Source organism: Ruditapes philippinarum, unplaced genomic scaffold, assembly GCF_026571515.1.
Source record: "Ruditapes philippinarum isolate M1 unplaced genomic scaffold, ASM2657151v2 ctg10692_1_1_1_1, whole genome shotgun sequence".
NCBI classification, from domain to species: Eukaryota; Metazoa; Mollusca; class Bivalvia; order Venerida; family Veneridae; genus Ruditapes; species Ruditapes philippinarum.
The window spans coordinates 1-17,243 of NW_026853354.1; the positions used below are offsets into that span (position 1 = coordinate 1).

General features: G+C 34.1%; 1 protein-coding gene across 1 annotated transcript in view; it reads right to left on the reverse strand.

Moving 5' to 3' along the window:
• Positions 1-591: 591 nt before the first annotated feature.
• Positions 592-17,243, reverse strand: part of LOC132736605 (uncharacterized) — a 48,146-nt gene continuing 31,494 nt past the window's right edge. The window contains exon 3 of the mRNA XM_060723764.1: positions 592-14,846. Within this exon, the coding sequence (XP_060579747.1) occupies positions 14,404-14,846 (443 nt within the window). The 3' untranslated portion in view covers positions 592-14,403. The remainder of the gene's footprint in view (positions 14,847-17,243) is intronic.

Genomic DNA, 17,243 nt, shown 5'->3' on the forward strand with positions numbered 1-17,243 from the left:
AAAATCTAGGAGCTCTAGGACCTTGGAGCTTTTTTTTAAGAAGACCTTTTTAAGGTTTTACTATATACATATAAGGAAAATCAAATGATCCCCACGAGGCCTGCCAATTTTTTCCCAAGGAATTTTATTTGAACAGACTTGATAGACACTCACTAGAAAATGTTTCATGCTTAATATCTGAGCTCTAGCTCTTTGGATTCTTTAAAAGAATATTTCTAAGTTTGTTTCGTTTAGTTGCCATGACAACCAGAATCCTGCATGGAATTAAAGTCTCTGAACAATTTTTAAAGGTGACACCAAAGGAAGATTCCTGTGAACTTTGGATGAAATTGGCTTAGCGGTTTATGAGATTTTGTTTAAAATAAAAATTTACGAACGGACGCCAGACGAATTGTGATCACAAAAGCTTACCTTGTCACTTTGTGACAGGTGAGCTAAAAATAGTGGGAAGTAAATTTTCAACAAGTTTTATACCCTCAACTAGTTCTGTAAGAGAGGGGACAACAAATAATACACTAATCAATTCTGTACATTTTTTTATTATGAAAGTCACACATATATGCTTACCTATCAAACAAATATATTTTAATCTCTTAAAGTATTACATTTATAACAAAACCAGTAGAATAACAATGTTCTCATAAAGGTTCTATGACCAGATCTAAATGTTATATATTGCCTACATTTTATAAACATCTCTCTATACTGATATACATGTCACCATTGATCTATTGTTTCCGTTCTGATAAAATTTAATCTGTTTAACCTAAACAATATATAGTGTTAAAGACATGCATTTAAACAGTATATTAGCCAATCAATGATAGAAATCTAAAGTAACTTATAAACTTCCTATTCTTAAATTAAACAAACTCATTTCACAAAAAAACAAACAAATTTCCATACAAAGTGAATAGAATTGTGTCAATTCCGATGATTTTAACTTTTAACCTTTTTATTAGACAAAGTGTTAGTCAACCAATGTCTAAATCTTAACTTATTTATTAACTTCCAAATCTTCCTATAAAACCGACTTATTTAAGTTAAACAAGTAACATTTCAAATAAAGTGAATAAAATTGTGCAAGTTTCAAAATCAATAAGTGTGTTGTCATACAAGTTTTTATTTATGATAGCAGAATAATGTCTACTAGATACTGTTCAATGTCTAAAGTTTTAAACATTCATGTTAAATATATATTGAACAATTGACATAACATATTGTAGCATTAACTTATCCTAACTTCATATAGATTTTTTTAAGTATAAATTTGGACAATAAAGTTCTGTCATCGTGTACATGTTAATTGTATGTTTACAAATATACTTGAATAAATAACAAACAAACATGTTTGATGCATGTGTTCATACCAAAATCTCTAAGTTAAAAAGGGGCATATTTCTGTCAATATTGTAGGCAGAGTTATCCGACTTGTCAATCTGATGTACATTGTTACTATATATAAGTATTGTAAGTTTCAATTGAATATCTCAAGCAATAATTGAGATATTTGACTTTACAAAAAACTTTAACCAAAATTTCTAAGTTAAAACGGGGCATATTTCTGTCAATATTGTAGGCAGAGTTATCCAACTTGTCACTCTAATGTACATTGTTACTATAAATAAGTATTGTAAGTTTCAATTGAGTATCTCAAGCAATTATTGAGATATTTGAATTTACAAAAAAACTTTAACCAACGCAGACACAGACGCCGGGACAACTACAATAGCTCTCATATTCTTCGAATAATCGAGCTAATAATAATAATAATAATAACTTTATTTATCAAAGGTAACACATTAAGATATATACAGATTGCAACATCTTATTTACAATGCAGCCTTCTAAAATAAACAAGATCTGTCGGAGGTCAGTATTGGCTCGACTATTCAAAAAGTTGTCACAAGGGTGTTTTATTGAGTATAATAATGCTTATTACCTATGAATACATAAAATTGACCGAAAAGGTACAAAGGCTTGTTATTAAGATGTTTTATCAAGTAAAACACTGCTTTATGATTATGAATGCATAAACATGACCCAAAAAGGAACAAACTCTTCAGTAGTTATGGAGATAACAGCTTACAAACAAAGCTTTACCATGAATTTCTAAGTTGAAAAAAGGGGAGAAAAATCAGCCTAAATGCAAGATAGAATTATGGACCTGCAATTATGATTCTAAATGCATATGTGAAGTTTAAAATAATTATCTTTAATAGTTATTGAGATATGAAAAACTTTCATGTAAACATTAACCAAGAGACTAAGTAGAACAGGGGAGATGAATCAGCCTAAATGCGAGTAGAGTTATGGAACTTGGTCGGTGACATACCATTATGACTCCCCAATTATGACCCTTAGTACATGTGTAAAGTTTCAAGTAAATATCCTTGAAGACCTTTAACCTTTAACCAAAATTTCTAAGTTTCAAAGGGGCAAATAATTCTGCAAATATTGCAGACAGAGTTATGCAATTTTGCAAACTGATGTACATTGTTACTATAAAAAGTATTTTAAATTTCAATTGGATATCTCAAGCAATAATTAAGATATTTGACTTTACAAAAAAACTTTAACCAAAATTTCTAAGTTATAAAGGGGCATAATTCTGAAAATATTATAGGCAGAGTAATCCTGCTTGTTAACCTGATGTACATTGTTATTATAAATAAGTACTGTAAGTTTCAATTGAATATCTCAAGCAATAATTGAGATATTTGACTTTACAAAAAAACTTTAACCAAAATTTCTAAGGTAAAAAGGGGCATAATTCTGAAAATATTGTAGGCAGAGTTATCTTACTTGTCAATCTGATGTATATTGATGCTATAAGTAAGTATTGTAAGTTTCAATTGAATATTCAATAATTGAGATATTTGAATTTACAAAAGACTTTAACCAACGCAGACGCCGACACGGACGCTGACGTCGACGCCGGGGCGACTACAATAGCTCTCATATTCTTCGAATAGTCGAGCTAAAAAAATAAAAACGCACACACAAAATAACACATATCAGTCAAAGAAAATATAACATGTAAAAGAAATTATTAAATGGTTTATCACAATTTTAACATATATCTTAACACATACATGTATACTGAACATTCATACAATTCATTTTATTTATCATTAAACATAATACTTTCCATATAGCATCATTTTAATCTGCAATTTAAAAAAGTAAAACTTATTTACAAAATTAACACAATCAAAAACTTAAAACTAAGACAGACACCCATTATTTGAAAACATAATAATAAAAAACACATGTATGAATATAAAGAGCGTATCTTGTATATATAATACACACGGACCGTGCTAAAGTTGATTAAATAAGTATTTCTTTAAACTATTCTTAAATATTGACAATTTTGTTTTTCTTCTTATAGTAAGCGGTATGGAATTCCAAATAACCATGGGATTAAATTGGAGTGTGTCATTAAAATAATTACTACGTGGTTTGTAAGACGATGAGATATCGATCTGAGATTATACTTTTGATTATTTGATATGGTAAGTAAGTCTCGGACATATTGAGGGGATATATTATTCAGTGCTTTATATACTTGGACACCGATGTGAAAAATAAATCTTTTTTTGAAAGGCAACATTTTTAATCTTTTGTAAAAATTCTCTGATCGTTTTCTCATTGTAAGGTCTAGAACAATTTTGCATTAAACTGGGGTTTGTATTTTGTATATTTGGCATATACATTTTTTTGTTTTCTTTCCCCCATATATTACAACAATAATCAAAAATAGGATGAAGGTACATGTATGCATTATACAAGAGGGTCATGATGGCCCTGAGTCGCTCACCAGAAACAACTGCTTTTCAGTGTTGGATATTATCCATTGTCAATATTTTCTGATATTAAATTTGAGCCAATCAAATTAATATGAGCAAACTTGATAAAAGACTACCTAATAATGCTACAAAGTTTGGTGATCATCTATCAATTATTTCAATAGGAAATGATTTTCAAAGGTTTTTTTTCTATTTTTGGCTTTAGTGGTCCCTAAAAGGGGCCAGTCAAATTAATATGAGCAAATTTGTTAAAAGCGTAGCTAAGAGTGCTACAAAGTTTGGTGGTAATCCGTCAATTAGTTCTGTGTAAAAGAAATTTAACGGTATTTCTATTTTTAGCTTAAGCACTTAAAAGGGGCCAATCAAATTAATATGAGCAAACTTGATAAAAGACTACCCAAAATATTACAGACAAAGTTAAGTGATCATCCATCAATTAGTTCTGTAGAAATAGACGTTTAAAGGTATTTCTATTTTTAGCTTCAGCTGCCCCTAAAAGGGGCCAATCACAATAATTTGAGCAAACTTGATATAAGACTATCCAAGAATGCTACAGACAGAGTTTGGTGATCATCCATCAATTATTTCTGTAGAAGAAGACGTTTAAAGGGTTTTCTATTTTTAATTCCAAGAGACAGCTAAAAGGGGCCAATCAAATTAATATCAGCAAATTTGATAAAAAAAGACTATCTTAGAATGCTACAGACAAAGTTTGGTGATCATCCATCAATAAGTTCTCTAGATATAGATGTTTAAAGGTATTTCTATTTTTAGATTTAGCGGCCCCTAAAAGGGGCCAATCAAATTAATATGAGCAAACTTGATAAAATGCTACCCAAGAATGTTACAGACAAAAGTTGGAGATCATCCATCCACAAGTTCTGTAGAAGAAGAGGGTTGAAGTTTTTCTATTTTTAGCCCTTAGAGACCTCTGAAAGGAGCCAATCAAATTGATATGAGCAAATTTGATAAAAGGCTACCTAAGAATGATACAGACAAAATTTGGTGATCATTTATCAATTAGTTCTCTAGATATAGATGTTTAAAGGTATTTCTATTTTTAGCTTTAGCGGCACCTGAAAGGGGCCAATCGAATTAATATGGGCAAACGTGATAAAAGACTACCAAAGAAGGATACAGACAAAGTTTGGTGATCATCCATCAATTAGTTCTATAGTAGACGATGTTTAAATGTTTTTCTATTTTAGCTCTGTTGACCCCTAAAAGGGGCCAATTGAAATGACATGAGCAAATTCAAGTGTTACTATCACAAGGATGCTACAGACCAAAGTTGAAGTAAATCTGCCCAGCAGTTTCAGAGAAGAAGATTGTTGACGCATGACGACAGACGACAGAGTATCCCCCTTTGATACTATAGCTCACCTGAGCCTTTGGCTCTGGTGAGCTAAAAAAAGGCATTAAGATTCCTTATTTAAAAAGTGACATAACTAATCAAGGGCCAATACTCTGTAATGAAGGATCTATTATGCACATCTCATCTTGGTATAAATGGTTCCCATAAAGTTTAATTGAATTGCAGCAAGTAGTTGTAGAGAAGTAGCGAGGAAACGATTTCTGCTCTATATGTATACTGCATAACTAACCAAGGGCCATAACTCTGATTTAATCGCTGACCGGAACAAGGCAGCAATATGCGCATCTCCTTCGTATTGAAGGTTCCCATAAAGTTTTGTTAAATTCCAGCCAGTAATTGCAGAGAAGTAGCGCGGAAATTATTATTGCTCTATATGCATAAGGCAAAATTAATCAAGGGTCATAACTCTGAGTTAACGTGTCTGACCAGAACAAGGCGACGATATGCGCATCTCCTCTTGGTATAGAAGGTTCCCATAAAGTTTTGTTGAATTCCAGCCAGTAGTTGGAGAGAAGTAATGCGGAAATGATTATTTTTCTATATGCATACTGCATTATTAATCAAGGGCCATAACTCTGAGTTTAAGTGTCTGACCGGAACAATGGGACAATATTCGCATCTCCTCTTGGTATTGAAGGTTCTTATGAAGTTTCGTTGAATTCCAGCCAGTAGTTGCAGAGAAGTAGTGCGGAAACGATTTTTACTCTATATGTATACTGCATAACAAATCAAGGGCAAAAACTCTGAATTTAAGTGTCTGACCAGAACAAGCCGACGATTGAAAATCTCCTCTTGGTATTAAAAGTTCCCATAATGTTTTCTTGAATTCCAGCAAGCATTTGCTGAGAAGTAGGGCAAAAACGATTTTTACTCTATATGCATAATGCATAACTAATTAATGACCATAACTCAGAGTAAAAGTTCCAACTGGAACAAGCCGATGATATGCCCATCTCCTCTTGATATTGATGATTCCCATAAAGTTTCATTTAATTCCAGCCAGCAGTTGCAAAGAACTAGTGCAAAACTAAATTCAGACAGACGGAAGGATGTACAACGCCAAAACAATATCCCCCTCCCGATTCCATCTGCGGGGATAATAAGCGATGTCATGTGTAACAAGATATGTTTGTAAAACATGTATGCCCCCTATCGGCAGCCAATTAGTCATATGATCAGGTTATTATGCATGACTTCGGACCCAGTGAACAAACAATTAATAAGGGTTATGTAGTCTCTACAGGTCATGACTAGTCACAAGGTAATAAGTATTGTGACCCCATACGTTGTGTGCAGCAATTTAGGTTATTACAAATCTTACAAATAATATATGCATACATTTTATGAATCATGTAGGCCTCATTAATGACAGCCAAGTTGTTATATTACATAAGACATTCAAATGTGTATACCAAAAGCATTTTTAGTTTAATATAAAATATCAACCAAGGCAACTGGAGTTGTTAAGTTATTGGTCACAAACCATCATTAAGTACAAGGTCAATATGACATTGACCCATTGACCCCAAAATTAATAGGGGTCATATACTGGTCATGACCAATCATCATACCAAGTTTGAAGTTTCTAGGCCTAAGCGTTTTTAAGTTATTGATTGGAAACTGTTTTCACCTACACGGTCAATGTGACCCTGACATTTTACCCCTAAATCAATAGGGGTCATCTGCTTGTCATGACCAATCATCATACCAAGTTTGAAGTTCATAGGCCTAAGCGTTCTTTAGTTATTAATCGGAAACCGTTTTTACCTACAAGGTCAATGTGACCTTGACCTTTGACCCCTTGACCCCAAAATCAATAGGGGTCATCTGCTGGTCATGTCCAATCACCATATCACGTTTGAAGTTCCTAGGCCTAAGCATTCTTAAGTTATTGATCGGAAACCATTTTTACCTACAGGGTCAATGTGACCTTGACCTTTGACCCCTTGACCCCAGAATCAATAGGGGTCATCTGCTGGTCATGACCAATCATCATATCAAGTTTGATGTTCCTAGGCCTAAGCATTCGGAAACTGTTTTTACCTACAAGGCCAATGTGACCTTGACCTTTGACCCCCTGACCCAAAAATCAATAGGGGTCACCTGCTTGTCATGACCAATCACCATTCAAAGTTTAAAGTTCCTAGGCCTAAGCGTTCTTTAGTTATCACTCGGAAACCATATGGTCTACGACCGGCGGACCGACAAGTGCAAAGCAATATACCCCCTCTTCTTTGAAGTGGGGGCATAATAATTAATCATTTACATGTGTTATGTTATAATATTTCATCACCTAGAGAACAATTGAGGCTGAAGTGCTGACAAAAGAAGGCTGCCACATTTGATCGCTTATTGGTCAATAATTGCTCACTTAATTGACCATTGTGTTCTCAATAAGACAAACTGACACAAACGACGTGCCAATGGAGTTACCCCGTTAAAATTCGGAAAAATATGTATGTGACGCTGAATATATGTACACTGTAAGAGATACCCAAGTTAACACCGATCTCGTTATAGCTGTATATGTATATAATTATCTTTGAGGAGCAGACAAGGACTGGTTTACATGTTTATCCCTTTGTGGCCACTGAGAACTGGAATATTTCCCTCAAGGAGCAGCCGAAAACTGGTGTATAACCCGGTGGAGCAGCCAAGAACTGATACATATCCCGAAGGACAGCCGGAAACTGGTATTATTATACAGTGTATGACTAACAGTATATACTAACACATCTTAATTTACAGTTAAGCATGTTTATACTTTCCTTTGGTTTATCTATGTAATCTTAAAATAATAATCATTTAAAGTTCACTTAAAGGAGCTCCACTCAGGTCAAAGAGCATTAAAGAGTAAAAATAGAAAATCCAAAACAGATCAATTTAGGTACTCGATAAAAAAAGATACTAAAACAATAGGACCGTTGGGTCCCGGGTCGCTCACCTGAGGCATGGGTATATGCCTGTTCTTTCTTGAGTACCACTTAATGAAGTTACACACCAAATACCAAAGCTCTACTCCTTGTGGATTTTGACAAAAACATTTGTTTAAAGATTTAGAAAAAAATAGGCTGGAATTCAGTTCCTTGTACAACTATACTATTGCTTCATGCAAGGAACATGTCTGCCAAGTTTCATTCAATTTTGATAGGCAGTTTTTGAGAAGTAGTAAATGGAATGAAAAAGTTAACGCACGGACAGACAACAAACAATACGGTTGCACAAAAGCTCACCTGTGACAGGTGAGTTTAAAGCGATAAGCCCCTTGGCAGGGCCCCTTTTCATCCCAGGGACATAATTGCAAATAATCTTTAGAGAGGACCACTTCATCATGTTACATACCAAATAGCAAGGCTCTATGCCTTATGGATTTTGACAAGGAGATTTTAAAAGATTTCTCTATATCACTTTTTTTACAAGAGGGCTATGATGGCCCTGAGGTCGCTCACCTGTATATAGGGCCCGGGAGCGGGGCCAGTTTAAATCCCAGGGCTTTTATTTGAACAAACTTGGAAGACACTCATTAGAAGATGTTTCACAATGTTAAGTTTTTATTTCACAATGTTAAGTTTTTACTACACACATATAATGAAAAACAATGATCTCTCCTCCCCCTCCCCTGGCAGGGCCAATTTTCACCCGAGGGCTGTTATTTGAACAAACTTGGTACACATCAATAAGAAGATATTTCATGCTAATCATCTAAGCTCAAGCTCATTGGGTTTTTTAAAAGAAGATTTTTAAGTTTTTACTATACACATACAGTTAAAAACAATGACACCCCTGGGGCGGGGCCAGTTTTGACCCCAGGGCTTTTATTCGAACAAACTTTGTAGACACTTACTAGAAGATGTTTCATGCTTAATATCTAAAATCTAGCTATTTGGTTTTTTCAAAGAAGATTTTTTAAATTTTTACTATATGCAAATAGGGAAAATCAATGACCCCCAGGGCGGGGCCAATTTGACCCCAGGGCTTTTATTTGAACAAACTTTGTAGACACTCACTAGAAGATGTTTCATGCCTCATATCAAAACTCTAGCTATTTGGGTTTTTTCAAAGAAGCTTTTTTTAAAGTTTTGCTATAATCATATAAGGAAAATCAATGACCCCCGGGGCGGGGCTAATTTTGGCCCCAGGGCTTTAATTTAAACAAACTTGGTAGACACCCATTAGAACATGTTTCATGCTAAATATCTTAGCTCTGGCTCTTTGAGTTCTTTGCAAGAAGATTTTTTAAGATTTTACTATATGCATATAGGGAAAATCAATGACCCCCTGGGGCGGGGTCAATTTTGACCCATGGGCTTTTATTTGAACAAACTTGGTAGACACTCATTAGAACATGTTTCATGCTGAATATCTTAGCTCTAGCTCTTTGGGTTCTTTAAAAGAAGATTTTTTAAGTTTTTACTATATGCATATAGGGAAAATCAATGACCCCCGGGGCGGGGCCAATTTTGACCCTAGGGCTTTTATTTGAACAAACTTGGTAGACACCCATTAGAAAATGTTTCATGCTCAATATCTTAGCTCTAGCTCTTTGGGTTCTTTAAAAGAAGATTTTTTCAGTTTTTACTTTATGCATATAGGGAAAAACAATGACCCCCCGGGGCGGGGCCAATTTTGACCCCAGGGATTTAATTTGAACAAACTTGGTAGACACTCACTAGAAGATGTTTCATGCCAAATATCTAAGCTATAGTTCTTAGGGTTTTTTAAAAGAAGATATTTTTTTTTCTTTCGGTTGCCATGGCAACCAGAGTTCTGCATGGAATTAAATTCTTTGAACAATTTTTAAAGGTGACCACCAAAGGAACATTCCTGTGAAGTTTGGATGAAATTGGCTTAGTGGTTTATGAGGAGATGTCATTTAAAGTAAAAGTTTACGGACAGAAGGGCGCCGGACGAAAAACGATCACAAAAGCTCACCTTGTCACTTTGTGACAGGTGAGCTAAAAACTGATGAGCCCCTTCCCGGGGCGCCTTTTGACCCTGGGGTAATAATTTGAACACTCTTTATGGAGCACCACTAGATCATGTTACATACCAAATATTGGCTCTACATCTTCTATTTTTTGACAAGCAGATTTTGGGACATTCAAAATTTGTTCCTTATATGCGGAGTTCCTTGAAAGCATAATGCGAATTAGTTCCTTGTATAAGGAGTTTTAATAGCCAGCAGATTTACATATAACGAACTGATTGTTTAAAGGTTTTTCTATTTTAGCCCTAGAGACAACTAAAAGGGGCCAATCAAAATAATATTAGCAAACTTGATTAAAGACTACCTAAAAATGCTAAAGACAAAGTTTGGTGATCATCCATCAATTAGTTCTGTAGAAATAGACGTTTATTTTTTTCTATTTTTAGCTTCAGCGGCCCCTAAAAGCGGCCAATTTGAATGACATGAGCAAATTCAAGTGTGACTGCCACAAGGATGCTACAGACTAAATTTGATGTATTTCTGCTTAGTAGTTTCAGAGAAGAAGACGATTGTTGACACATGATAACGGACGACGGACACTGGAGCATCCCCCTTTGATACTAATAGCTCACCCTGAGCCTTCGACTCTGGTAAGCAAATAAAAGGAATTACCTTTTTATTGGTGACAAGAACCCGTGCTAAAAATATCCTAAATAGAAAACTTTTTGTATTATGTATTGCTACAAAAATTCATATTCATAGTTGTATTGAAGTACATACAACAATAAACGGTACATTCGGTCAAGTTTTAATCCGTTTCCAATGAAAACAAAAGTTGAATATGCAGGATTTATTTACTGATATTTTTGAGTTTGTAACAAAAGTGTAATTTTCTCTTCTTTTATCTAAATTGGGACTGAGAAATGAATTCCTTATAAGCGATTATTCCTTATAACCGTGCTCGCAATAATCGTATATGTTTATGTTAAATAAGCAGAAGGTAAAAAATGCAGGCAAAAAAATTTTCCTTATAACTGGAAGTACTCGCTATAAGTTAAGTTTACTGTATATACAAATCCGGAAAATCAATGACCCCCTGAGGCGAGGCCTATTTTGACCAGAGGGCTATTATTTGAACATTTTTTGTAGAAGACCACTAGATTATGTTACATAACACATATCAAGGCCGTACACCTTCTGGTCTTTGACAAGTAGATTTTAAGTTTTTACTATTATACGTATCAGGAAAATCAATGAACCCCCTGAGGCAAGGCCTATGTTTGACCCTATTGGTATAATTTGAACAATTTTATAGAGTTTCATTACATGATGCCACACACACAATATTGAAGCTCTAGGCCTTGCACTTAAGTTTTAACTATATGTAAATAATGAAAATCAAAGACCCCCGCGGCAAGGCAAATTTTGAACCCAGGGCTTTAATTTGAACAATTTTTGTAGAGTTTCATCACTTGATGCCACACACACACACTATTGAAGCTCTAGGCCTTGCACTTTCACAGGATAGGATTCTTTAAGTTTTAACTATAAATATACATATCAGGAAAATCAATGACCACCTCAGGGTCAAGGCCAATTTTGACCCCAGGGCTATAATTTGAAAAAAAAATTGTAATGTTTCATTACAAGATGCCACACACAAAATATCAAAGCTCTTGGCAAAGCAAATTCAGAAGTTATGCTTTTTTATTATTTTCAGTTTTGATCCAAGGGCTATAATTTGAACAATTTGAGTGAGTCTCATTAGATGATGTTACACACAAATTTTGACGCCAGGGCTATAATTTGAACAATTGTTGTAGAGTTTCATTACATGATGCCACACACAAAATATCTAAGCTCTAGGTCATGCAATTTCAGAGGAGAAGATTCTTAAAGATTTTACAATAGGTACATAATGAAAATCAAATACCCCCATGGCGGGGCAAATTTTGACCCCAGGGTTTTTATTTGAACAACTTTTGCAGAGTTTCAGTAAATGATGTTTTCATTTCGAAAATCTATTTTTAGCCCTCCTGACTCTGATGTTCAATTGCGCAGAACCACTTGAACAATTTTAGTAGAGCTTTATGATTGAACATCCCGTTTGTATAAATAAAGAGTTGACGACAGACGCTGGACAAATTGTGATCGCAAAAACTCATCTTGAGCAATTTGTGCTCAGGTAAGCTATAAACATATTCCGAATAAAATTGAAAATATAATATAGTAATATAATAAATATAATATGATTAAGTGTAATTTTTTGGCACACTCATTTAAGTACTTTTCTATCATTTTGAACTACCAACGCTGTTGATAGAACAGTGTGCTCAACTATCCACAGTGATGGATAATAAAGACTTTTCTAACTTCAAAATAGGCAATAATTCAAACAAACATTCATGCTTTAAGTTAATACAGTGACTTCCTATTACTTTCAAATAGATTTATGAAGTTAAAATCAACCCCTCACTAGTTATGGAGTTATCAGCTTACATGCAAAAACTTAACCAAGAATTTCAAAGACAAAATGGTCTTAAATATCAAACTAGAGGGCCATGATGGCCCTGAAATTGTTCACCTGAATATAAAAACCCTCCATATCAAGAAACAATTAATATTCTAATATTTTAAACTATAGAAAAGCAGATATAAAATGAAAATCTTAAACTAATATCACAAAGTGATACAAAATTTGTATCTGAAATAGTACATGTGTAAAAACATTAAAGTTGTGTACATATATATGGAAAATCAATGACCAACTGGGGCTGGGCCAATTTTAACCCCAGTGCTTTCATTTGAACAAACTTGGAAGACACTCACTAGAAGTTTTTTTAATGCCAAATATTTAAGCTCTTTGGGCTTTTTTAAAGGATGATTTTTAATGTTTTTTCTTATGGTTGCCATGGCAACCAGAGTTCTGCATGGAATAAAAATTTTCAAAGGTGACCACCAAAGGAACATTCCTGTAAAGTTTGGATGAAATTGGCTAAGCGGTTTATGAGGAGATATCATTTAAAGTAAAAGTGTACAGACGGATGCCGACAGGACAAATTGAGATCTCAAAGCTCACCTTTTCACAGGTTATGGGTCTTGTGGTAATCATGTAAGATAATCAAAGAGAACAAGCTTGGCAACTCATTTTCTCAGTAGTTACTTAGCCAAAGTGTGTCCCCAATGCGACACTTTGGTAAGTAATATTAGCTCTCGCTATTCTTTGACTTGTCTGGCTAAAATGATTATTAATATTTTGGAAAAACAAAGTGAGCAAATAATCTGAAATTTCACACATAAATAATTAAAAAAGAAAAATGTATAAAAATATAAGGAATACAATGTCCTAAAACCTCAGTGAAGTCCCTTTAACTTCACAATTTGGGTAATACCTACTAACAGTATAAACTTGTACACTTTGTTTTGCATAATTATAATTTCTTTAACTTTTTTTAATCTTAACAACATAAAACAAACAAAGAAGGAAGGAATCTCTAAAATATAAACAAAATATGTTTGTTAAACCTGTATGCCCGCTAAGCTAATTAGCCATTTACGTTTGTCATTGTGACTTTGACTATTGACCAAGTGACCCTAAAAACAACTGGGTTCATCAAATGATCCCAATAACAAGTTGTTTAGTTCCCTGTGTTTAAGTGCTTGATGGGAAACTGTTCTGTTTATTGACCGATCAAGATATGGACCTGTCATCACATGCAAAGCAATATAGAAAAGAACAACAATTTTTACACTCCGCCTCACTATTGAGAACATTTTTACAAAGTTATATAAAAATTCTGCCTCGCAATGTAGAAGCTAATGCCCCGGATATGGGTGTTGCGCCAACCCACTGAATAAATCCACAAGCAAATCCACAGATGCACTTTTACATATTATGCTGACTTATATTCCTATGTAGTTTCAAGACTGTAGGTCAATTATATTTTGAGCTACGCGGGGCAGAAATTGACAATTGCAAATTATTTACTTAGTCAAGCAGCAATAACTCTGACAAAAGTTAAATATTCCACATGAGTAACCCCAGTTGCACAACTTTAAATGCTGATCAACATTGCAGTAATGTTTGTTGATACTAGCTCAAGCACTTTTAAAGCTTAATGTGACATAACATGCGACAGCAAGATTACTTTGGAGGACAGATGAATAATGGCAAATTTTATTAACCCACCTCCACTTGAGCACGGCATATCACTCAATACACTATGAAATCACAAAATTTCATTACAATTTTAATTCATTTTCTTTTTTCGTGTTTGCTAATTAAACAATTAAGAAACATCCATTTCATCACCTGAATCAGTCAAAACTGCATTACATCCTGGCGTAAATTGGCACATTTTCGTACAACCAACAGCTGTTAAAATATCACAAATTGGGGTGACAAACACATAACACCCCATACCACCTTCCACAATGCCAATAGCAGCAAAATCAGGTGTTCCTTTTATGAAAACTAACGCACCAGAATCTCCATTTTTCGCAAAAGGGGTATCTCCAAGTTGAAGAATCATTATTTGATTTTTTAGATAATATTCAAAACTGTTCAAGTGTCCTTTGAGACTTTCACGCACTACTCCTCCGTATAAATTAAAGCCTCCTCTTGTAATCCCGGAGCTCATGCCAAATTTGAAAACGGCAGTCCATTTATCAACAGCTGATATTTCACACACTTCACCAGAGTTAAAGCACAACTGATCACGCGAGCCAAACCCTGAAAATAAAACAACAAGAGGGCAATGATGGCCCTGAGGTAGCTCACCTGTATATAGGCCCCCTGAGCAGGGCCAGTTTAAACCCCAGGGCTTTTATTTGAACAAACTTGAAAAACACCCATTAGAAGATGTTTAATGATGTTAAGTTTTTATTACACATATATAATGAAAAACAATGACCTTCCCTTCTGCCCCCTCCCCTGGCAGGGCCAATTTTAACCCAAAGGATTTTATTTGAACAAACTTGGTAGACACCCATAAGAAAATGTTTCATGCTAAACATCTAAGCTCTACCTCATTGGGTTTTTAAAACAAGATATCTTAAGTTTTAACTATACACATATAGTTAAAAACAATAACACCCCTGGGGCAGGCCAGTTTTGACCCCAGGGCTTTGAACAAACTTGGTAGACACTTACTAGAAGATGTTTCATGCTTAATATCTAAACACTAGCTATTTGGGTTTTTTCAAAGAAGATTTTTAAGTTTTTGCTTTACATATATAAGGAAAATCAATAACCCACGGGGCAGGGCCAATTTTGATCCCAGGGCTTTTATTTGAACAAACTTGGTAGACACACATAAGATGTTTCATGCTAAATATCTTAGCTCTAGCTCTTTGGGTTCTTTAAAAAAAGATTTTTTAAGTTTTTACTATATGCATAAAGGGAGAATCAATTACCCCCTGGGACGGGCCAATTTTGACCCCAGGGCTTTTATTTGAACAAACTTGGTAGACACTCACTAGAAGATGTTTCATGCCAAATATCTAAGCACTAGCTCTTTGGGTTTTTTAAAAGAAGATATTTAAAGTTTTTTCTTTCGGTTGCCATGGCAACCGGCGTTCTGCATGGAATTAAATTCTTTGAACAATTTTTAAAGGTGACCACCAAAGGAAAGAAAATTCCTTTGAAGTTTGAATGAAATTGGCTTAGTAGTTTATGAGGAGATGTCATTTAAAGTAAAAGTTTACGGACGGATGGACGCCGGATGAAAAGCGATCACAAAAGCTCACCCTGTCACTTTGTGACAGGTGAGCTAAAAAGGTGGCCAATGATGATGTGATGTCTTACCTTGACCAGTTTTTATGAATAAAGTTAAAGCAACAACTTTTATGTGTTTTTCTAAAAATATGATGTTTTAAAAACATTTTGAATTATAAAGATATTTAAATTATCAAAATGTGGGAGTGGTCATGTACACGTATAATACATACTAGTATCCAAGCCACGCACCGACTGCCTGTGTTTTAGTTATATCAAATCCGTAAACCAATATGACCCTTCAGAGGTTTGATTTAAAAAATTATCTTATAAATAGGACATCATTTAGAATCAAATAATGTGGATTGGTCAGCAATTATCAACTTTTCAAGTATTTCAAATACTGATAAAGCAATAGAAATGTATCATTTCGATATTCTTAAAAGCTATTGCTTGATGAACTTTAAGTTCTAAGTGATTTAACTAGTTAGGAGTTTTATATGAATAGTTTGTCATAGAAAATATTATTATCTGTTTTAAAGAGATTACATGACTATATACTAGGTTTAATGCTGAATATTTTAAACGTTCTATTCATCAAGTTCAAAAAATTTAGTTTTGAAACTACACGGATATAATATTTTTTATACCATATAATATATTTTACACAAGAACGGAAAGCAGTTAAAAAGCATATCGTAACGGTAACATCTATCCAACCTACCACGGAATGTAATCCATAATGGCGTCAAATATAGCATCCGAATTTATGCAAAACGGGTATATATCTTATAATGGTAAATTTTACAGCAAAAAATATGCCATTTTCGAGAAAAAGGAGTATAAACATTTTATAAATAATCCAGTTATAATTAAACAAGATATGTTTGTAAAACATGTATGCCCCCTATCGGCAGCCAATTAGTCATGTGATCAGGTTATTATGCATGACATCTGACCCAGTGAACAAAGACTTAATAAGGGTTATCAGTTATCTAGTATCTACTGGTCATGACTAGTCACAAGGTAATAAAAACTGTGACCCCATAGGTTGTGTGAAGCAATTAAAGTTATTACAAATCTTACCAAATAATATATGCATAAATTTTATGAATCATGTAGGCATCATTAATGACGACCTAGTTGTTATATTACATAAGACCTTCAAATGTGTATACCAAATGGATTTTTGTTTTAATATAAAAATATCAACCAAGGCAACTTAAGTTGTTGAGTTATTGGTCAGAAACCGTCATTAAGTACAAGGTCAATATGACATTGACCCCTTGACCCCAAAATCAATAGGGGTCATCTATTGGTCATGACCAATCATCATACAAAGTTTGAAGCTCCTAGGCCTAAGCATTCTTTAGTTATTGATCGGAAACCATTTTTACCTACAAGGTCAATGTG